A 24,764-nucleotide genomic window follows, 5' to 3' on the forward strand; every position below is an offset into this window, starting at 1 on the left:
GGGGTCTGTTTGGAGGTGGCGGAAATGACGAAGGATGATACGATGTATCTGGAGGTTGGTGGGGTGGTAGGTGAGGACCAGTGGGGTTCTGTCCTGGTGGCAATTGGAGGGGCGGGGTTCAAGGACGGAGGAGCAGGAAGTGTACTTCATTTTAAATGTAAAACTAGGCCATTTAATAAGTAATTTCAGAAGGTACTTTGTGATGCAAAACATTAGAAATCTGGAATCAATGCCCTCAAAATATGATGGATTCTGGGCCAAATTGTATGTTCAGGACTTGAAAGTTTTCCACAAATTTTGTGGGATAAAGGTATTGGTAGATATAGAGCAATGGCAGGTCAATGGAGTTAAGGTGCAGATTGGCCAGGACCTATTACAATGGAGGAAAAGGGGCGGAATGGCTGACCACTATAGGTTAGTGGGACCCTGATTTTGCTGCTGTATCAGGCTGGGATAGATAAAGAAAAGGAGACCCAATTCTGCGATGTCTGCTCCCATTTCCACCTTCTTCCATTTTCAAGGACGCGGGACATTGGTGAAATGTTGTTAGCGTTCATTCAGAAATCCCCAACACTACAGGTTTCATTGCAGGTGTGGCGCTTTCTGAGCTCTTGCAATCTCCAAGGGGTTGCTGCTGACTTTGGAAATCTTCTCAAGATGATATGGTTCATTTCAGGTCAGATGCGTTGTGAAATATGTCAGAAGCCTATCTAAATTTTGGGTCCTATTTTGCAGGTAAATTTAAAAATGCGTTGACAACTTGACACTTGAAAAAAATTCTTCAACATTTAATTAAAGTGTGATTTCATTACTGTGATTGATCATAGGCATTTGTTCGTACAAATGTAAGTGGCCATAAAACTGACCAGCAAAGTGAAGGCATTCAGACGCTTTAGGGTACTTTATCCAGTGGATCAATATTCTTTTGCATTGAACAATATGATTACGACTGTCATGTATTAGTTGAACCAAGTGCTTTTTTGCCTTTCATTGGCAGGCCAGCCATCTGATCAGCCTTTGCTCAGTGGAACAGATGGCTGAGTTTTACAACTGACAACTCAGTCATCTTTTCAGCATTTGAAATGTGAAACCCCTGGGATCTGTTTCACTGCATGAAAGGCTTTAATATATTCAGACCCTAGGCTCTTTGCCGACCAGCCTATGCCATGAAATCTCATTATGAAAGTTTGGTGAAACTTCAAGCCCCATTAATGGGGCCAATTTTATTTCTGGCTAGACATTTAATGAGAGGTCTATTTTCCATCCTTTGGGGAAGAAATGCATTTTAAATGTCAGCTTAAGTGACTTGTGGTTTTCAGAGATCATAGAGCCGAGAGATCAGAGGAGAGGCAATGGGTTAATGGTATTGTCACTGAACTGTTAACCCAAAGACCCAAATTCTACTCTGGGGACTTGGATTTGAACCCTACCACAGCAGATGGTGGAATTTGAATTCAATAAGGAAATCTGGAATTAAGAACCTAATGAGGACTGTGAATCTATGGCTGATTGTTGGAAAAACTCATCTGGTTCACAAAACTGCTATCCTTACCTGGTCTGGCCTACATGTGACTCCAGACCCACAGCAACATGGTTGACGATTAACCATCCTCTGGGCAATTAGGGATGGGCAATAAATGTTGGCCTAGCTAGTGACACACTTGTCCTGTGAATAAATAAAAAGAAATCCCACTGCTCAAGTGATGCTGGCCAATCACAGGCCAACAGCTCTTAATTATAGGCAAAACTACTGGGAGTAGTAGTGGCAGCCACTGCAATGCACCCATCTTAGGGCTCAGAATTGGCAAGGAACCCAGGCCATAAATGAATGAAGGCAAGATGCAGGTGAGGAAAGGGGGAGGGGATGCCTGAGAGTCACTCCCCCTTCCTGATGCAAGGTATGACTGAAAATGAAGACCTTGTTGGGAGCTCATGAGTCAAAACAACTAGCAGAAGGATCAATGGGCATTAACTGCCTCCTTAAGGACTCCAGTGGGTGGTGGTAGTATGGGAAAGCTGTCTACCTATGAGCACTTATGCCCCTGCCCCCACCCCCCCCCCCCCCCAAAAAACCCGGCACCATCTTACCCAATGAAATGCCCCTCAACCTCCAAATCCTATTGGCTGAAGCATTAATGACCCAGTCACCGTACAGGAAACTAAAACCATCGCATCTCTGGACAGCAATGATGACTGAATTATTTGGTTTTAACATAATGGAGATACAGGAAGACATCATGTAGAAGGTGACTGGCTAATGTTATTATTGCTGGATAATTAATCCAAAGACTTTGTTAATTATCTGGGCACCAGGGTTCAAATCCTGCAGATGCTAGAATCTGAATTCAATTTTTAAAAAGAATCTCGGATTAAGAATTTAATGATAATCATGAAATAGTTGTCAATTGTTAGGGAAAAAAAAACATGTGGCTCGCTAGTGTCTTTTAGAGAAGAAAATTGATGTCCCTACCTGGTCTGGCCTACATGTGACTCCAGACCCACAACAATGTGGTTGACTCTTAACTGCCCTCTACGCAATGATGGATAGACAATAAATGCTGCACTAGCCAGTGAAGAGCAAATCCTGTGAATAAGTAAAATGTAATAAGCCCCTTAATCCCTATTTTGCCAACCAGACCATGGGTGATCCAAATTTTACTTCCATTTCTCCACTTTAGTCCCATATCTCTCAATGACAAAAATATATCCCTTCTGAATTTCGCCATTTTGAACTGACCTAATATGATGCTGGTGGGTTGGGAAAGTTTCAGAATTCCACTTGCCTTTGAGGAAATCCTTGCTATCATGAACAGACCAGCTGTAATTTTAAAGTTATGCTCTTTGTTCTTAAATGTCACCAGGAGGAAGTAATTTCTCTCTTTAATCTGTACTGTAGAAGAATGAAGGGGGAGTCTTACGGAAACACAATTTTATAAGGGAATAGATCAGATAGGATCAGGGAGGTTGTTTCTACTGGCAGGTGAAACTAGAACTGGGAGGGAATAGCCTCAAAATAAGAGAGCAGATTTAGGACTGAGTTGAGGAGGAACATCTTCCCACAAAGGGTTGTGAATCTGTGGAATTCCTTATGCAGTGCGGCTACCTCACTGCATGTTTTTAAGGCAGAGATAGATTTTTGAACAGTAAAGGATTTAAGGGTTATAGTGAGTAGGCAGGGAAGTGGAGCTGAGTCCACATAAAGATCAGACATGATCTTATTGAATGGCGGAGCAGGCTCAATGTGCCAGAAAACTTACCCCCGCTCCTAGTTTTTATGTTCTTAATCACCTCAATGAGGTCACCTTTTAATCCATGACAATTACTCAAGAGAATACAAATGTGGTCTATGCAACCTGAAGCCTTTTTAGCTGGTGAATCTGCCTGGGAAGGGCTACATATTTTCTGAGGTGTGGTGCAGAGAACTGGGTGATTTGAAATAACTTGGGGTAGCCGGTACTAAAGACTACATCTATAACTCTCACACAATGACATGTGCAGAGCAAAAGAATTGGAGAAATCTCTTTCAGAGAGAAATGAAGGGAGGATAATTGAGGAATTTTGACGGAATAATGCTGATCATGCAAGACTGAAATTTGTCTAAGATCCATAAGCTCAGAGGACGTTGCCCAGCCTGAAGAGCTTTGGATCTGAAGAGAGATTGGACAAACTGGGATTATTTTCCTTGGAGCAGAGGGGACCCAGGGACAACATGATTGAGGTGTATGAAATGACGAGGGTCATAGATAGAATAGAGAAGTAAAAAAGAGCCTTGATGATCAAGGGCATTGATTTAAAGAAAAGGACAGGATGTTTAGAGGGGATGAAAGGAAAAAAAAGGTGAAAATTTGGAACTCACTGCCCGTAAGGGTAGTAGAGGCTGAAACACCCATAACATGTAGGTCATATTTAGATGCACACTTGCAATGCCAAGACTTAAAGCTGTTTGTTTACTGCTGTTGCTCTTGACTGGCACAAACTCAATGGACCAAAGGACCTTTTTGTGTACTGTTGACCACCAGGAGTAGGTAACTCCTCTCAGTGACATTGTTTGATGGATAATTGTTGATTAGAATATCAGGGATTCTTCCCCTGCTTTATCTTTGAAATTGTTAATCTTTTATGTATCTCTTATGCCCATCTGGGAGGATGGACGTGGTATCAGATTATTAATCAGAGCAAACACTGACAGCTTTACGCACACACCACTGTCTCTGTACTGGCACAGGGTTTCAGCCTGGATTGTGGGCTCCAGTCTTTGAAGTGCAGGTTGAAGCATGACCTGCTGACTCAGCCAAGACCAACTGCACGGAGATGAAAGCTGATAAAGCTGTAGGAGGAATGGCTACGAAAGGTGGTAAGAAATGAAAAGTTCCAAGTGTTTAAAACAGAGACTCTGCATAACATTGCAAATATTCTGAATGGTAAGTTCCTCTGAGTAGTCGCAAGAGAAGGCATGAAACACACGCCTTCTGGGAACGAAAATAAAATAATGACCTTCACTATGGAGCTACCAATTGGGCTTAATAGACTCAGAGGAACATATCTCCAAGAATACATGGCACTTATTCCTGAGAGTTAAGAGACACTATACAGAGTGGATTTATGAGGGATGAACAATTATCAGACAGCTACTTTGAGCAATAGGTAGTACCAGCCATTTGGGTGACATGGGGGCTCAGTGGTTAGCACTGCTGCTTTACAGCACCAGGGATCCGCATTCGATTCCACCCTTGGGCGACTGTCTGTGTGGAGTTTGCATATTCTTCTTGTCTCTGCAGGAGTTTCCTTCAGGTGTTCCCATTTCCTGCCACTGTCCAAAGATGTGCAGGTTAGGTGGTGGGGCCATGGGAAATTGCCCATATAGAGTCCATTGATGTGTAGGATGGTTGGGTTAGCCACGGGAAATTTGGTATTATCAGGAGTGGGGAGGTGGGTCTGGGTAGGATGCCCTTCAGAAGGTTGGTGTTGACTTGATGGGCCAAATGGCCTACTTACACTATGTAGGGATTCTATTTCATGCTGCTATAAGGCAGCAACACTTATGTTAATTTCTACTAACAGGATTCTGCCAACCACACCAAATGACTGTATGAACTGCAATGCTGCTGCAATGTCAGGCCTGTAGGCCATGAAAGCCAACAAACTGCAGACCATATTAAACAACACATCCCTTTGGCTGTTTCCAATAGGCAGAGTGCTAACTACAATCAACCAGCCTAGTGTTTCAAAACTCGGAATATAATGTATTTTGTTGAATGTGATTTTGTGGTTGGACAGCACTTGGTGAACAATTCTTAATGCACTGCTAGCTAAACTTATAACTAATTTAAAACTACCTGGCTGACTTGCAAAGTAGCTCACATACTCTTGTTAAAATCAGTATATATTCATGTGGAAGACTCTGCAAGTTAAGGAATAGGTACAGGGATTGCACCTGTTTTGAATTCAACAAGTGCCTGGGGAGACCAGGTCGCTGGTGATTTCTATAAACCAATTGGCATTCTTTTCTGAGAAGTAGAAATTGTTACAGGATGAAAAGATTTGCTATGCCGCCACTTTTTCAGCAATACTCATTATCAGTGAATTAATGGACACTGCACAGACACAAGCAGCTGAAGGAGATGGGAAATGGGAAGCAGACACAGGCAGTTATAGATCTACTAGTTCTACCTTAAATCCCATAAAATACACTGACTATCTGAATGAACAAGACAATAACAACAACCTGGTAAACAGTAGTCAGCATGGGAAGATGCTGGTTGGTTAACATGTCAAATTCTTGATGAGTAATAACTTTAGTGTCGCTGAACTCAAATGTCAAAAACTAATTGGATAATAATAACACCAGACACTTTAGTGTGTCAGGGATAGCAATGGGAATAGATTGCAATAGATCAAAGGCAGACCTAAAAGGAAAATGGGATTGATGCAGTCAAAAGAAATTGTAACGGATTGAAAACTCTTGCTATTAACTTAATGCTCAACACAGACAGTGAAGCCAATAGCATGGTTGGATAGTCAATGCAGCAGAGGAGACTAATGTTGTCATGGGACACTTCAGAATCCCAGACACTGCAGACTGTTGTTGGAAGTTCCCAGAAACTGGAAATTCTGCTGGGCAATTCTCCTGCACTCATATGCCCCTGAAATAATTCATCATAAGGCAGAGAACAGGGAGAGTCTGGTTTCCATTGAGTTACCTGGGACCAATAAAGACTTCTGGTGAAATATTAAAACCAATTTATAGCACCACCCACTCACCCAGCTATAGCTTCCCTGAACCCTTGCATCCTGCAGATTTCTGACAACAACCCTGTCCTGACTAGAACCCTCAACCCAACCCAACGCAATTCCATCCTCTTGACAGAAACCCCTCCTGCCACTGGTCTGAAACCCCAGCATTAACACCACATTTTCCCTCAAGCCTTAACTCCCACTGGCCTCAACATCACCCCAATCCTCTACCACCTCTGACCCTGACATAACCACTCTCACTTGGCATACCCACAGCATACCATCACTTACCTAGCACCCTAACCCCACACATGCCTTAAACATTTACCCTTTTACAGCAGTCTGCTGGATATTGAAATCTCAGAACTTGGCACACAGTCTGTTGTAAAATCAAAAGGGATCTGGCTCGACATTCCATAGTTTCCCCTGTAGTGCAGGATAACCATGTCCAGCTACACTCTGCATTCCTAAAGGAGCCAGGATCACAACTCCTAGATTGGAAGAGGAAGCTCATTACTAAAGAGCAGAGTAGCAACCCGATTCCAATATCTGGGCTATTATTGCCACAGTAGACTGGAGATAGGGGAAGCCAATCATCAAACAGAACTCTAGGTAGACTGCACGTTGAGAATTGGATCCAGTTCTGATCACAGAAACAAGGGAGACATTTAAATGGTGAAGGCAGCACATTGAAGAGCTATGGGGCAGATAGCTCAGACACTAAGTTATGAGGCAGACCGGAAATCATTGGCTTATTTGCCTGTAGAGGTGGTGTCTGAGAAGAATAGATTAGAGTCATGGGGGTGGAAAGTGTAAATTATTCCCAGCATTAATTTAAAGCAATACATGGGTTCAGGTTAGTAAAAAACATACATTTAAGACAGACCATTATTTATGGAAAATTCTCATTATTTAAACAGATACTGGAGGTGGGAAAGGTGGATAATTTTATATAGATGTGTATATGCACACATTATACTCATATCTGCATGCATACAGAGACATACATGTCCTTTGAAAGGAGCTACCCAATTAGTTCCACTCTCCTGCTCTTTCCTCACAGCCCAAGCACATTCCATTCATTTTTAAAATTTATTGTGGAATCTATTTTCACCAGTTTTTCCAAAGAGTTTGTTCCAGTTCTTAATTTTTCAATCTGCGAAAAATAGTCTCACCTTGTCTCTAATTATTTGTTCAACAACCTTAAATCTGTGTTCTCTGGTTAGATGGTTGAAGATATTTTTGAGGTTAAATGGTTAAATCGCCTCATTTAAATTCAGAAAACTACAAAGTTTTTCAGGGAATGACATTGTTAACATGACTTCTTCCTACAATCAACTCCCACACAGTAATTACTGGCAATCTGATTCACATCACAGAACTGTGTTTGCTTTCGCTTTCATCAAAAAAAAATTTAATGTGAGAACCAAAAGGTAATTCTATGACTTCAATAATAGAACAGTTCATCAATCTGGTCTTGATGATAATGACACCATTTTTGACTGAGTTTAGTTTAATAGGGAGAGGCTGGAGGGAGCCCTGACATGACTTGTAAATGTGGCTCTGGCTCAGTGAGCCGAATTCTTACTCGAGCTAAAAAGGTTGCAGGTTTAATTCCCACGGCAGAAACTTGAGCAGATGATCTAAACTAACACCCCAGTGCAGCAGTAAATTTGTGGTACTGGTCAGTGGGTGTTGTCTTGTGGATGGAACATTAAACGGAGTCCTCTCTGCACTTTTACATGGACAGAATAGATCCATTGAAGTCCAGTGAAGTTCTCTTCAGGTTTCTGGGCAATGCTTATTCCTTGACCTAACACACATGATCTGGTTCTTATCCTACAGCTGTTCGTGAGAACTGTTCATGACTGCCATGTTCCCCTGTATTGTGAAAATGATACCGCTTCAAAAGCACTTAATGGGCTGTAAAACTCTGCGGGAATGTCCTGGAGGTGGTCAAAAGTGTGATATCACTGAAATGTTATGGTGCAGAAAGAGGCTATTAGGACCATCATCCCTGCACTGGCTCTCCCAATGAGAAGCAGGAATTAGTGCCATTCTCCTGCCTTTTCCCTGTACCTTTCCACATTGTTTCTTGTGTAAATAAATAGAATGCCCTCTTGAATGGCACAATTAGATTGGTGTCACCGCACTTTCAGGCAGTGCATTCCAGACCTGAACAATTCATCGTTATTTGTTTAATGACCTTAAATGTTATCTGCTTACAAGGTTAAGGATATTTTCTGGAGGTTAAATGGATAAATTGCCTCATCACATCACCTTTGCTTCTTTTCCAAGTCACTAAATATGTGCCTTTTCATTCTTGATCTTTTTAATCAAGAACCAGGCAGTAGAGTTGCTCAGTGGTTAGCATTGCTGCCTCATAGCACCAGGGACATGGGTTTAATTCCACCCTCAGATGACAGTCTGTGTTGAGTTTGCACATTCTCCCTGTATCTGTGTGGCCTTCCTTCAGGTACTCCAATTTTCTCCCACAGTCCAAAGATGTGCAGATTAGGTGGAATGGCCATGGGCTGGGTCTGGCTGAGAATCACTTCAGAGGGTCAGTGCAGACTTGATGGGTTGAATGGCCTCAACCTACATTATACAGAATCTAGAATTCTCTCAGTTTCTCCCTATCCTCCCTCTCTCTCCAGCCACCTCACAAAATTTAGAAAATTTCTACCACATTGCTAAGCCTTCTTTTCACCCAGGAGAACAACCCCAAATTCTTCGATCTACATTCATAACTGAATGTTTTCATCGCTGGAACCATTCTTATAAATATTGTCTGCACTCTCTCACATTCTTCTTATAGTATGGCACCCAAAACTGTGCACAATACTCCATCTGAAGTCTAGCCAATGTCTTAAACAGTTTTGGCCTAACTTCCTTGCATTTGTAACTTCTGTCCATGTTAATAAAGCCCAGGATGCTTTATGCTTATTAACTGCTCTCTCCACCTGTCCGGCCACCTTCAATGATCTGTGCACATATACACTTCGATCCAACTGTGCAGCCTTTCCTGTTGGACTAGACACATACTGCTCTAGGAAACTCTTGTACCTAATTAAGGAACATTTTCCCTTTACTGCTCTTCACCAGTATCCTTGGTTGGGTAATTGAAAATCACTCATTAAAACTAATCTCGCATCCAATTGGTTTGAACAACTTGTACCCCAAAAATATTTGGCACGCAGTCCTGCCTCTACTTGATCCAGGTCCCTGTTATCACCAAAACATCAGACTCCCAACATGGTGATCTGCATCTATAAACTCCCCAATCCTAGTAACACTAAACTATACTCTATGAATTCACATACATGCACATTAATGTTGATTTAGAGGATATAATGCAAGTTGGTCTTTTAAAAAAACTAGTTCCTAAAACCCCTTTGATTATTCCTCAGTGAAAGTGGGAAAATGTACACTGAAATCTGCTCAGTGAACACAACCTTCAGTACATATTGGATTGTTGACAATTTTTACAACACTGTCAAGGGTCTTCCCAGCTTCTGGCTCTGTAGCGGTGAGAGATCTCTGTCCTCTGCTTATCCAGCCCATCTCTGACTCCCTTCACTTCACTGTTTGTCTATTAAGCATTTAGCAGCTCAAACCCAGGACATCGAGCTTGAGGTAACAATTTGAAAAATGTTTCCTACCTCCAGCTCTTGGAAGTCATCCTCGTCGTCCACATCGTAAGACAGGGTTTGGACTTTATTGTCATCAGCTGATAGGTCGATGAATTGGCTGTCTCCAAAATCCAGCCCATCCTTTGTGGGGGATCTGCTTTCAATGAAAGTTGTTTCACAGCAATCTGAACTATTGCTCTCACTCCAGGGTCTCAGCATGCTCTCAGAGTACAAAATGATATTGGGTCGGTACTGGGCCTCAACGGTGTGCTGCAAGGTGCTGGGGTTGAGGACTTGTTGCTGGCCAGAGTCATTCCTGCTCCTCTCAATGTAGTTGTGAGATGGGAAACTCCCCAATGTGTGTTCCTGGTATTGAGGAGCTGAGTAAACGGATCCCAATCCATCCTTGCCATCTATCGCCAAGTCTTTGGTGTTGATTAGACCATTCCTCTTCCCAGTCTCATTGGCTGCTTTATGACTCAAACTCTTGCTTTGCTCCACAGGATTCTCCATTTTTTGTGTGTCACCTCTTGATTGTTTTGACTTCCCAATGCTGTCCAAGAGGAAGAGTTATTTAAGTGGCACCTGCATTCCTCCTCTAGATCTTCCTCCTGATGAAAAAACAGAATTTTTTTTTGCTCATTACTTCAAAACCAAGTTAAGACTCTCCATAGATTCCTCAGAGTTACTAGGCCCTCAATTTGCTCCCTCCCTAAAGTTTCTCAATTTTCAGGTCTCAAATCAACAACTCACTTTTATATAAAAAAAAAAGGGCCTTTAATGCAAAAAAAAGGCATGAAGATGCTTCAAAAGGAGCATTATTGAGCATAGTTTGAGGCGGAGACACAGAACCAGGTATTAGGACAGGTGACCAAAAGCTCAGCTAAATAATTAGGTTTGAGGGAACATTTTAAAGAGAAAAAGAAGAGGCAGATGGCAAGCAGAAAGGGTATTCAAAATCTGCCAATGGAAGAGGAGGTGGAAGTGAGGGGTTTGCATAAAAGGCTGCATGATCATGTGGTCACTGGAGACTGTAGTGAGGCTTGAAGCAATAGGAAGACTTGTTAGTGCTGGAAACCATGTTAGTGCTGGAAACCATGCAAGGGTATTGGGGAATTGAAATCTGGTGCAATTGGGACACAGGCAACAGTATTTTGAATATCTTCAATTTTAGTCTTCTAAATCATGGGAACTTAGGCTTGTTGAATTTTGCCCTGTTGATTGTGCACTGATCGGGTGATAACTTTGGAGATCATGAATTAGGCCAGGCCTTTTTTTTTTTAACCTTCCACCCCCCCACCATTGTGGGTAGTTCTGGCTTGCAGAAGAGCAAATCAGTATCGCAGTGGAGGCCTCAAACAGGTATTAGGCCTGTTATTTGCATGTGGTAAAAGGGTCTCAATTAATAGACAGAGTTTTTGCAATTAAGCAATACGATAGATGGTGGACTTTTACCGTGCACTTCCTGGCTGCCATATTGAAAGTTTCAGTCACTTTGCAAAAATACATACACTGAGTGATCAATTTCCTATTTCATTTTTCTTTATATTTTATTTTACAGTTAATATGAAGGTCACTATTGTATTGCCAGGGAGCTGCTTTACCATCATGTCACAACCACTGGTTGAAACTGGGCTAGTTCACATCACCAATCCTTACTTGTGGATTTAAAAAGAAAATCAACCTGCATTGATGAGTTATGACACCTCTCGGGTAGAGGGGATGAGAACCCAGGCCTTCTGGTTCAGAGGTTGGGACGAGAGCCCTTTGAAATAAAGTTCTACAGAAATTAACTCAGATCAGTGGATTCAGAGTATACAGTACTTACCTTTGCACCATTGAATGCACCAGTAGGTAACATCTAGTGTATAGATATTTTAAACCAACCGATTCAAATGCATTAGGTCACATGGCGAGAGAGAACAGGATTTGAACTCTGGCCTCCTGGCTCAGAGAAAGGGACAACACAATTATCCCTTTATTTTTAACTAACTTGTTCAGATAGATTATGACACCTCTGGGGCAGCAAGAATTTGAACCCAGAATCTTCTGATTAGGAAGTAGGGAATATTACCATATCTAGGAGTCAGTCTATTGTCTAATTATCAATGGTAGATAATCATAATGTCTCAACTAGAGGCAATTGTCTTATATAACAAAGCATAATTAATTGCATGATACGATTGGGTATAATTAACATTAACTAGTTCGGAAGAATTACAGCGAGGAGAAGGCAGGATGACATGTTTGTTTCCTCAGGATTTTGTGCAAGGCTGCTTACTTTTCACCTAGAGACTGTGACAGGGCAGCAGACTGGAGTGGAGCTTAAAACAGCTCAACATCAGCTCTTTCAGAATGATTACCTGATACAAAAATGACTGTTCCTCACTAGTAGTCTAGATATTACACACAGGAGCTCACTTATTACAGAAATTTGAAATTGGTTTTGAATTGGCCAAGCCAACTGGTGTTCTGCATCATGTACTTTTGGACATATTGAACTTATAATACCTACATATGCTTTGTGAAGGAGAACTTTGACAGCCAAAGGATGACTGTAGATATCAGTTCAGTGGATCAGTGGATCAGTAATGAGACTTGTGGGCCAGGGGGTAGCTGAGAATGCAATAGGTTTATGAAGGTGAGGGTGAAAGTGATGGGAGGATGGAGCGGATAGTTGGGAAGGAAGATGGATAGGTCAACAGGGTGGTACTGCGTTGGAAGCTTTGGACTGGGATAAGGTGGGGCGGAGGCAGAAATGAGGAAACTGGTGAAATCCATGGGGTTGGAGGGTCCCAAGGCGGAAAATGAGGCATTCTTCCTCCTGGCGTTGGGTGGTTAGGGTTTGGCGATGGAGGCGGCCCAGGACCTGCATGTGGAGGGGGAGTTGAAAGACCTTTCAAAGACCTCAAGAACCACCGCATGACCAACCAGTACAGCCTGGCAATGAAAAGCAAGAGCAGAAACCTGACAAAAAAGCGACATTACTTGATCTGGCTTTCTGCAGCAAGCAATTTGATGTTAATGCAAGGTCACCCACTAACTATGTTAAAAGGAATGGAACCCTTGGTGATTTCAGCACATCTCCCCTCTAAGCCATGTGCTTGCTTTCAAACCCTGTAGGAGTCACTAAAAATTTCCTTGCCCTGTGTTACAATGCTGGACCAACACTGTCACATAATAGGATGAGTACCAGGGATGAGTAATGTTTACTTTTAAAAATGTGCAAGAACCAGGAACTTACTAAGAGAATAAAGCCACATGATTCCATGGATTTGAACAGTAAACTTTACTACACAACATTTGAACAGTGCTATAAACCTACAGTATATTGTATTTTCCAACCCCTTCAGATTAACAAGGTAAATGAGTAATGGACTGTCATTGAACTCCTCACAGTCCAGAACAAATAACACATCTGATCAAGACGGAAATGTTTATGACACAATGGATGATCAAATCTCATTAAGCCTGACAGGGGATGAAAATCCTCTACTCTTTTTTTGAACACTCAAAATCTCTCTCAAGAGCCTTCCATCATTACTGCACTCGGTCTAGTTGATCACTGCCCCTTCCTGGGCCTCCACTCCCCTGGACTCAAACTGCATCTCAGCACTCATTCATAACCATAACTCCACGAAACTAAAACTGCCTCCAGCTTATTCCACCTCGAGATTCATTCTTGCTCTGTGGTATCTAGCAAGTACAGCCTGAGAGTTTTCAATTCACACACTCTAATCTACACTGAAGTCTTAATGCTTGTAGGCTTCTTACAAGTCCCTCCTTACTCCCCCAAAACAGATTCATTCATTCATTCATTCATTCATTCATTCAAAGTGGTAAAATAATTGGCTCTGACTCTTGACCCCAGCATTTATCCCGTTGTTTGAATTTGCTCTGGAACTCTGACAGCTTAAAGCCATCCAACTGCACTGGACTCCTTCTCACGACCCCTACACAGGATCTGTATAGTTCAGCTCCCTTCCCAACAGAGCAGCTACACAGCAACATTTTGAACACAGTCAGCCTTGCTCCCTGAATTACATCCTCACCTCCCTACCTGGAACCTTTCAACTCCTTTTCAGTCATCAACAATTTCCCAGCGTACCTAATCAAACAGCTTGCTATAGACCCTGCTCCTACTTCAGGCCAGAATTGCATGTGGAGAACATTTTGTGCCTCCCCAAGTCTGGTCATTCACACAGTTGAGGCCATGTTAAACTCCTATAAAGCAATAATTTAGATTAGATTCCCTACAGTATGGAAACAGGCCCTTCAGCCCAACAAGTCCACACCGACCCTCCGAAGACAAACCCACCCACACCGATTGCCTTCTGACTAATGCACCGAACACTGTGGGCAATTTAGAATGGCCAATTCACCTGGCCTGCACATGTTTGGACTGTGGAAGGAAAACAATGCACCCTGAGGAAACCCATGCAGACATGAGGAGAATGTGCAAACTCCACACAGACAGTCACCCAAGGCTGGAACTGAACCTCTGTCCCTGGCGCTGTGAGGCAGCAGTGTTAACCACAGCCATCTATGCCATGCCATGGCTGCAGCTGAGAACTGTAACCAATTCTGGGCGCCAGACCTCAGGAAATATGCAAAGCTTTTGCAGAAATTTATTAGAATGCTCCATTGCTGAGGAAATTACATTTATATACATTGACTAAAGCTGCAATAGTTACTCTAAAGGCAAAAAAATTGGGATGAATTAATTGATGGTGTTTGAAACCATCATGGGCTTAGACAGAGCAAATGAAAAAAATCCATCTCCAATGGCTGTAGGATTAACAACCTACACTCGAGGACACTCATCGAAAAGGTGACTAGCAAAAGTAAAAAAACAATGACAGCAAACAGATCTTTTATGCAACAACCAGTCAACATGAGAAGTATACTAACAGAGAATGGTGGAAATAGATTTCAATGGCAGTCTTCAAAAGGGAAAAGGATATTGTGAAAGAGGAAAAAGTGTGTGGAGGAGAGATCAGGGAATGGAATGCCCTGAATTGCCCTTTGAAATAGCTGGTGCAGAATTGATGGGCTGAATGGCCTCCTCCTGTGCTATTCTATGCTGTGATACACTCAGTTTAAAGCCTGGAATCACTGGTGAGACTTGCCTGGGACATTAGGAATGGGCAACAGGAAATACACAAGTAAAAGGAGGGGAGGCAATATAAAAGGATGAAGAGAATGCTTATAGGAATGGTAGACAGAGAATGGCAAGGGAAGGGACTGAGGAAAAAAAAAAAGGGGAGGCTGAGACAGGAGGAGAATACAAAAAAAGAAAAACAAATATTGACCTTGGACAATAATGGGAAGGAGAGGATAAAATAGTCAGGGTGGAGGGTATGTGAAGGTATGATGCCTGGCAGAATGAAAAGGGCACTAGGGAAGGGAATGGAGTATAGGCTAGGGCAGAGGAGAGGAGAGGAAGGGAGCAGAAATTAAGGGAAGGGGCTTTGCAGCAATTGAACTAGAAATAATATTGAAGGTCTCTATCTGAAACAGTGACCTACCTTCCAACGACAGATACTGATTTACCTACTGCACACTTCCAGTATTTTCTATTTTTACCACATCTTAATCACAGCCATTGCCGTCGTCAATTGTGTCTGACTCGATTATAAATAGAGGCAATGTGAAAAAGCCATAAATCGAGAATGGTTTACGCTACCAGTCAGAAAAACCTTGTAACTCAACTGGCAAATTAGCTGTTCTTGGGCAAAATGAATGATATCACTCAGTACATATGCTCTGTATACAAACACTGACTGTTTTTATACAAACAGGACAATTGACGTTCTATGAAATGCTATTGTTAGAATTTTAAATGAATTCATTCTTAAGATGTGAAGAGTGTTACTTGCAGGGTCGCTACTTCTTGGCCAGCCCTTGACATTTTGGAAAAGCGATGGGGAGGACTTTTTTGTTCAGCCACTGCTGCAGCATTTGGACACAGTGGTTTGTGTGGGCACTCCATGGGCAGTTGCACTAGTGTGGGACTGAAATCACCTATCAGCCAGACTGTTAAGGTCAAAAGATTTCCTTCCCTGCAGGACAGTGGACCAGCTGGGTGTTTACAACAATCCTAGAGCTTCATGATCATTTTAACCAGTGTTTTAAACAAAAACTTTGAAAAACAAATGTAATTCAAAATTTCAAGCCTCAGTGGTACGGTTTGAACTGACATTAGCTTGATTATTCATCCAGTGAGTTTCTGCATCAATGTTCTCCCACTGATGTAATTACAAAAATACTTTATCAGTTAAATTGCTTTCTCTTGTCAGGCGACCAGCATTTCCAATGTTTCCGTTTCATTGGTGACATAGGTAGAAACCCCAACTAATAATGCCTCAAATGGTAAACAATGTTTGAAAAGCTAATTACAACTTCAAGCCTTCCCTTAAATCTCCAGTTCTCTTTAAATGCCTAAACTGTAGTAAAAACAGAGTTAATCGATTTATTTATTGCTGATCCTTAACTGCCCTGGAGGTATTGGTGATGGGCTGCCATCTTGTACTTCCCTTGTCCATGTGGTGAAAGAACACCCACTGTGTCATTAGGAAAGGAGTTCTAGGATTTTGACCCAGTGACGAACAGCAATATATTTCCTTGTTTACAGGTTTGCATGACATCGTGGTTTGGCAATCGTTCTTCCCAAGACCACAAGAAACTACACAGAGTTGTGAACACAGCAGCCTTCCATCCATTAACTCCATCTATGCTTCCCACTGTGGGAAAGCAATCAACATAATCAAAGACCTCTCCCATCTCAGTTATATTCTCTTCCATCGGGCAGAAGACAAAAGGTTTTATACTCGTATAAATAGATTCAAGAACAGCTTCTTCCCCACTGTTATAAGGCTCCTGAATGGACTTCTCAAAAGTTTAAATTTGATGTTGATTTCATTATTTGTACACCTTCTGTGCAGCTGTAACATTGTATTCTTTGCTCTATTGTATTACTCTGGAACTTTATATGGTGGGATCTGCCTGTACTGTACGCAAAACAAAACTTTTCACTGTATCTAGGTACATGTGACAATAATAAATCAAATCAAAAACCGAGTCGATTGTGTGTAGCCTGGAGAGGAACTTGCAGGTGGTGACATTTACACGTATCTGCTGTTCTTGTCTTAAGTGGACGATGTTGCATATTTGGAAGATACGGTTTAAAAAACCTCGGTGAATTGTCACAGTGCATCTTATAGATGGTACACACTCTGCACCAGTGATGCAGGGAACGAATGTTCATCATGGTCCATGGGTTGGAAATCAAGCAGGCAGCTTTGTCCTGAATGGTGTCAAGTGTCAATGTTGTTGGAACTGCACCCATCCAGGCAAGTGGGGTGTATTTCATCACACTCCTGACCAGTGCCTTGTGGATAGTGACTAGGATTGGAGGAGTTAGGAGCAGCAGTAGTCAGTATTAAACTGAACTGGTACAGTTCAGTTTCTTGGAGAAAGTGAGGTCTGCAGATGCTGGAGATCAAAGTTGAAACTTTATTGCGGGAACAGCACAGCAGGTCAGGCAGCATCCAGGGAACAGGAGATTCGACGTTTCGGGCACAGGCCCTTCCTCAGGAGAGGCTTCTCCATTCCTGAGGAAGGGCCTGTGCCCGAAACGTCGAATCTCCTGTTCCCTGGATGCTGCCTGACCTGCTGTGCTGTTCCAGCAATAAAGTTTCAACACAGTTCAGTTTCTTGTCAACCATAACCCTCGGGATGTTAATAGGACAGGATTTAGTGATGGTCAGTTTATTGAATGCTAAGGGACAACAGTTGGGAGTGGCATGCATATAGCTTGCCACTTGTCAGCCCAAGCCTGAATATTGCCCTGGTCTTGCTGCTTCAGTATCGGAGAAACCATGAATGGTGCCGAACATCGTGCAAGAATCCCTACTTCTGACCTTATGATAGAGAGAAGGTGATTGATGAAGCAGCTGAAGATGGTTGGGCAAAGTCAGAAAGAGAGAGTCCAAATTTTGCTGTCCATAGATGCTGCCTGACATAAATATTGTCAGCACCTTCTCTCTACATTTCTGATTCCAGAATCTGAAGTGTTTTACAATTATATTAGCTGAGACCTATTTATGACCAAGCTCGTATGGGAGCAAGCTGGGATTGGCCAGGTCCCAATCAGTGTACCAGGAGCAAGTTAGTCAAACAATAGCTCTGCTCTTGAACTGGAATCAATGGCTGTATGGGCCATAGCTTCCTTTGTGTGGCCCACAGGACTTCAAAACCATTTTGATTCCAGCTCACCTTGCCAGTTGGTTCAAATGCAGTTGGGTCCTTTGTAAAAAAAAAACTAGTGCAGGGAAGTGGAGATAATGAAGCAAGTTGGCCTCATTTTACTCAGGAGCAAGGATCCATGACTGTTGAATATTTGCTAGGCCACCTTAAATCCTGCCACTGACTGGAAAGCTGTCAGGAACACTTACACATGTGATTCATAGCCATTGGCAAATCGTTCCTTGTGCCTCTTTAGTCAGGGGAAGGATGATTTTTTTTTGCTTAAAATAGAAATGTTGCCAGGGTTGGAGGATTTGAGCAATAGAGAGGTGTTAAATAAGCTGCGGCTGTTTTCCCGAGAGCGGAGGCTGAGGAGTGAGGACCTTATACAGGTTTATAAAATCATGAGGGGCATGGGCAGGATAAATAAACAAAGTCTTTTCCCTGGGGTGGGGGGAGTTCAGAACTAGAGGGCATAGGTTTAGGGTGAGAGGGGAAAGATATAAAAAAGAGACCTAAAAGGGGCAACTTATACTTAAAATATATAAAAGGGGCACCTTTTTCCACGCAGAGTGATGTATGTGTGAAGTGGGCTGCCAGAGGAAGTGGTGGAGGCTGGTACAATTGCAACATTTAAAAGAACATGGGCCGGGTGCTGGCAGGTGGGACTAGATTGGGTTGGGATATCTAGTCAGCATGGATGAGTTGGACTGAAGGGTCTGTTTCCGTGCTGTACATCTCTATGACTATCTACAGAGGGGATCTGAAATCAGTCTCACTCACCTTTGAACATAGTTGAAAATCCAGGTAGAGAATTGCAAATGCAAAATTGGATCGTCTAAGAAAAGAAACTCATCTCCATCTTAAAAGGGAGGCTTCTCCATTCTCAAACTAAATCGCCAGATTCCCACACGAAAGGAGAAATATTTTTTTGCCACCTATTCTGGGAAGATCCCTCAGCATCCTTTAATAAAATCACCTCCCATTATTTGAAAATAGAGCATAGGGCCAGTTCGCTCAATCTTTGACTAATGCACTAAGAACTAATCTAGGAATCAACCCACACAACCTTCTCTGAACAGCCTCCTATGCAAATTTATTAGGCCTTAAATCAGGAGTTTAAAATTGTATACAATATTTTAGCTGTGGTCTCACCAACATTCGAAACCATGCCAGCAAATCTTTGCCACTTGTTAAACCCTGCTCCCCCATGTAATAAAGACAAATGTTTCTCCGCAGTTACTTGTTGTACCTGCACTCTAACCTTGTGTGCGGACATCCAGTTGCTTCTGTGCTACAGCATTTTGCAGTCTTGAGGTAAAAACAAGGATTGCAGATGCTGGAAACCAGTCAAGGGGTAGAAATGTTGCAGTGCAGCATTGTGCTAGGTCAGTGTTACGTCTGCCCCACATGCCAACAGCTCACATGCTTCAAGCAGAAAGTCATGCTGGAAGGTCTAAGGGGAGTAGTGCTCAGTAAAGTCCAGGTAGACACCCTTCAGGCAGTGAGTCTCAGTACAGTTACTCGGATATTAAACCAGGGGCTTGGATGCAAAATCAGTCCTGCATCAGTGTTCGGTTCCTCCCAGCCTAGGGGTAAGGAGCTGAATGGTGGGTATTAGAGCTGGTTCTCTCAGTCGTATTGTGGGCCTGGAATGTGATAAAAGAGAGAGGTCGAGTGAGATAAATGTGGTTGACAGCTCTTGGTGCTGGTGTAGGAAAAAACGTGAGCACTGCAGATCAGAGCTGAAAATGTGTTGCTGGAAAAGCGCAGCAGTTCAGGCAGCATCCAAGGAGCAGGAGCATCGACGTTTCAGGCATGAGCCCTTCTTCAGGAAGGGTGTAGGAAGTGAGTGATCAGACTGTGCAGAGGGCATGCAGGGTGAGTAAGGTGGGATGTTGAGTGGTCATGATTGGAGTAGTTGCTGTCTGTTATAGCGAGAGGTAGAACATTAGCCTTGATGGGAGGTGGATGTACTAGTAAAGACAGAGTGACTGAGGTAGCAGAGAAAAGATGGCAGCACTTACTCTGGTGGAACAGAGCAAGTCATTGACTGTGGAGACTGCACAGTGGGAACCTCAGACCAAGCTGGCATAGTTTGTGGTCTTGGCCTCCAATGGCCTTGATCGGCTGCACAATGACCTTTTGAATATGGTGCCAGTGCCAGGGATCCTGGGTAATCCCAGCAGTGGCTAGTACTTCTCCCCATTCTCATTTAAATATCACTAAATAATGCAAAACAAAAATCACAATTATGATATTTGTAAGATGATACCCGTGTTGAATTAATTTCAATCTGCATGTAATGTAATGTAAAAGATAACCCCAAATTATACCAATCTGAATTTTTTTGCCACTTCACTTATATAATCTTTATCAGTAAGCAAATTCCTCAAGTCCTCTTCACAACTTGATTGTCAAATTGCACAACTTTTTACAGCACTACCCGAGCTTCTAGAGGTGATGCATGGTTCTTTATCTTCGGGGCTTAAGCCCGAAACGTCGATTCTCCTGTTCCCTGGATGCTGCCTGACCTGCTGCGCTTTTCCAGCAACACATTTTCAGCTCTGATCTCCAGCATCTGCAGACCTCACTTTCTCCTCTTTATCTTCCAGGTAACTTCAAAGAGATCTGAAGGATTCCTCTCATTATTCCCCATCTATTGAAGGTTTTTGAGTCAAGGTGCGGCTGTTCAGGAACACGAGGCAGCAATTTAAACCCAATTGACTTCCTTACATTTGCCACAGCCTCCTTCAGTATTTTTCCTCTCCCTTTATCTCAACTACTCCTTGTCCTCCTCTCTCACCCTTACCTTCCTTCATTATTTCTTGCCTCCCCCCCACCTCTCCATGTCCCTCCATCACCTCCACCCTGTCACATCTCCACGTGCATGTCAGCGCTGGGTCTCTATTCAGATGAACGACTCATTGGCAACACTAGAAACAGAAAGGGGCCCTTACATATTGCCAACTGGAGAGGGACAATATTACACTAAGGACAAAGACATCCACCTGATCACCAGAAGTTCAAGATTTGCACAGACCTGGCCTGCATTCAGTTCATGTAGCACACCTTGATCTCCCTCAGCAAAACAGGATTGAAACTCAATGCTTTGATCCATCATTTCAGAATCATGGAATTGTTACAGTTAAAAAGAAAGGCCATTTAGCCAACTGTGGCTAAGCTGGCTCTCAGCATTTTAACTTAGTGCCATCTCCTGACTTTTCCCAATAACCTGGTAGATTGTTTAAATAAAAACAGTCTAATGGCCTCTTAAGTGCCTCAGTTAAACCTGCCGCCTTCGCACTGTCAGGCAGTGCATTCCAGGCCTGACTATTCATTGCATTAAAAACAATGTTTCTCACTACATATTTGCTTCTTTGGCAAAACATCTTAAAACTGTGGCAAATGAAAACCAAAAGAACTACTGATGCTATAAATCAGAAGCAAAAATAAAATGGAGGAAGGGTCACCGGACCTGAAATGTTAACTTTGATTTTTCTTCACAGATGCTGCCAGACCTGCTTAGCCTTTCCAGCAACTTCTGTTTTTGTTTAAACCATGCCCTCTGGCTCTTGATCATTTTTGGAGCAGGCAAGTTTCTCTCTAGCTACTCTGTCCAGAGCCCACGTGATTTCTATCAAATCTCTCAGTATTCTTGTGAAAAACTCTCTTAAATCTTTCATCATAACTGAAGTGCTTCATCCTTGGTACCATTCTTGTACAACCCTTTTGCATTCTCACCAATGTATTCATATTCTTTCTATTGTATAGTGCCAGAGCTGTGCATAATACTCCTGCTGAGTTTTAGCCAGTGTCCTATATAAGTCATTATGACCTTCTTGCTCTTGTACTCTATACCCCTATTTTTGAAGCCAAGAATACAATGCTTGTTAACAGCTCTCTCTACCTGCCCTGCTATCTTTAATGACTTGAGGTAAATACATCTCCAGGTCTCTCTGCTCCTGCACACCCTTTAGAATAGTGCCATTTGTTTTACCCTGTCTCAGGATCTTTGTACCAAGATGTACCTCACACTTCTCTGCATTGAACTTCCTGTACCATTTATCTGACTGCTCCACTATTGTACAAATTCCATAAGGGTGGCACAGTGGCTAGCACTGCTGCTTCACAGTGCCAGGAACCCAGGTTCAATTCCAGCCTTGGGCGACTGTCTGTATGGAGTTTGCACATTCTCCAAGTGTCTGAGAGAGTTTCCTTCGGGTGCTCCGGTTTCCTCCCACAGTCCAAAGATGTGCAGGTCAGGTGAATTGGCCAGGCTAAATTGCCCCTGGTGTTAGGTGCATTAGTCAGAGGGAAAAGGGTCTGGGTGGGTTACCCTTCGGAGGGTTGGTGTGGACTGGTTAGGCCAAATGGCCTGTACTGTTGGGACGGTCTCCACCTGAACCGATCAGGTACCAATGTTCTAGCGAAGAGGATAAATAGGGTGGTCAGTAGGACTTTAAACTTCTGAGTTGGGAGGAGGGGGGAGGGGGGGAGGAAGGGAAAGCGACAGGGAGTATGGAGTTAAATGGAAAGATAAGCAACAGGATAGTATATGTGCAGGTAGATTTAAACTCGAGGCAGACTGGTAATGCAGCAAAAAGGATGGATAACTTAGGACATCTTATGGCTTCCAATATCTCTAATGATAAGAAAGTTAGCATTAAGGCACTTTACCTGAATGCTCGTAGCATTCGTAACAAAGCAGATGAACTAATGGCACAGATCATGAATGATTATGATGTGGTAGGCATCACAGAGACGTGGTTACAGGGGGGTGCGTCGGATGATGTGGAGTCTGTGTGGGTGGAATTGAGGAACCACAAAAGGCAAAAAAAAAACCATAACGGGGGTTACGTACAGACCTCCTAACAGTGGTCAGGACCAGAGGCGCAACATGTACCGGGAAATAGAGAAGGCATGTCAGAAAGGCAAGGTCATGGTGATCATGGGAGACTTCAATATGCAGGTGGACTGGGTAAATAATGCTGCCAGTGGATCCAAAGAAAGGGAATTCTTGGAATGCTTACAGGATGGCTTTTTGGAACAGCTTGTCATGGAGCCCACAAGGGAGCAGGATATTCTGGACCTAGTGCTAAGCAATGAACCAGACTTTATAAAAAATCTTAAAGTAAGGGAACATTTAGGAAGCAGCGATCATAATATAGTTCAGTCTGCAGTTTGAAAGAGAGAAGGCAAAATCGGATGTAATGGTGTTACAGTTAAATAACGGTAATTATGAGGGCATGAGAGAGGAACTGACGAAAATAGACTGGAGGCAGAGCCTGGCAGGGAAGACAGTAGAGCAAAAATGGTAGGAGTTTGTGGGTTATAATGGAGGACACTGTACAGAGGCTCATCCCCAAGAAAAGAAAGATTATGCGGGGAGGGATTAGACATCCATGGCTGACAAAGGAAGTCAGGAAATCTATCAAAGAAAAAGAGAGATCCTATAAAGTGGCCAAGAGCACTGGGAAATCAGAAGATTAGAAAGGCTACAAAAACAAACAGAGGATAACAAAAGAGAAATAAGGAAGGAGAGGATCAAATATGAAGGTAGGCTAGCCAGTAATATTAGAAATGATAGTAAAAGTTTCTTTCAATACATAAGAAACAAACGACAGGCAAAAGTAAAACAATGGGCCACTTCAAACTGATGCTGGAAGCATAGTGATGGGAGATAAGGAAATAGCAGGAGAACTTAATAAGTACTGTGCATCAGTCTTCACAGTGGAAGACATTAGCAATATCCCAACAATTAAAGGCAGTCAGGGGGCTGAGTTGAGTATGGTTGCCATTACAAAAGAGATAGTGCTAGAAAAGCTAAAAAGGTCTTAAAATTGACAAATCTCCTGACCCCGGTGGGACACATCCTAGAGTTCTGAGGGAGGTGACTGAGGAAATAGCAGAGGCATTGGTTGACATCTTTCAAAAGTCACTGGAGTCAGGGAAAGTCCCGGATGATTGGAAGATTGCTGTTGCAACTCCCTTGTTCAAGAAAGGATCAAGACAAAAGATGGAAAATTATAGGCCAATTAGCCTAACCTCGGTTGTTGGTAAAATTCTAGAATCCATCATTAAGGATGAGGTTTCTAAATTCTTGGAAGAACAGAATCGGATTAGAACAAGTCGACATGGATTTAGTAAGGGGAGGTCGTGCCTGACAAACCTGTTGGAATTCTATGAAGAGGTGACAAGTAGGTTAGACCGGGGAAACCCAGTGGATGTGGTCTAACTAGACTATCAAAAGGCCTTTGATAAGGTGCCACACGGGAGGCTGCTGAGCAAGGTGAGGGCCCATGGTGTTCGAGGTGAGCTAGTGGTATGGATTAAGGATTGGCTGTCTGACAGAAGGCAGAAAGTTGGGATAAAAGGTTCTTTTTTGGAATGGCAGCCGGTACAAGCAGTATCCCGCAGGGTTCAGTGTTGGGGCCACAGCTGTTCACGTTATATATTAATGATCGGGATGAAGGGACTGGGGGCATTCTAGTGAAGTTTGCCGATGATACAAAGTTAGGTGGACAGGCAGGTAGTACTGAGGAAGTGGGGAGGCTGCAGAAGGATCTAGACAGTTTGGGAGAGTGGTCCAGGAAATGGCTGATGGAATTCAATTTGAGCAAATGTGAGGTCTTGCACTTTGGAAAAAAG

The 24,764-nt window shown here is 42.8% G+C and overlaps 1 protein-coding gene across 11 annotated transcripts in view; it reads right to left on the bottom strand.

Moving 5' to 3' along the window:
- The window catches only part of LOC122553023 (synapse differentiation-inducing gene protein 1-like), a 67,817-nt gene that overhangs the window by 33,767 nt on the left and 9,286 nt on the right, over positions 1-24,764 (bottom strand). For all 11 annotated transcript variants that reach the window (XM_043696446.1, XM_043696439.1, XM_043696448.1 and 8 more), the window contains one exon: positions 9,897-10,477. In XM_043696446.1, the coding sequence (XP_043552381.1) occupies positions 9,897-10,379 (483 nt within the window). In that variant the 5' untranslated portion in view covers positions 10,380-10,477. The remainder of the gene's footprint in view (positions 1-9,896; positions 10,478-24,764) is intronic.

Source organism: Chiloscyllium plagiosum, chromosome 9, assembly GCF_004010195.1.
Source record: "Chiloscyllium plagiosum isolate BGI_BamShark_2017 chromosome 9, ASM401019v2, whole genome shotgun sequence".
Taxonomy (NCBI): domain Eukaryota; kingdom Metazoa; phylum Chordata; class Chondrichthyes; order Orectolobiformes; family Hemiscylliidae; genus Chiloscyllium; species Chiloscyllium plagiosum.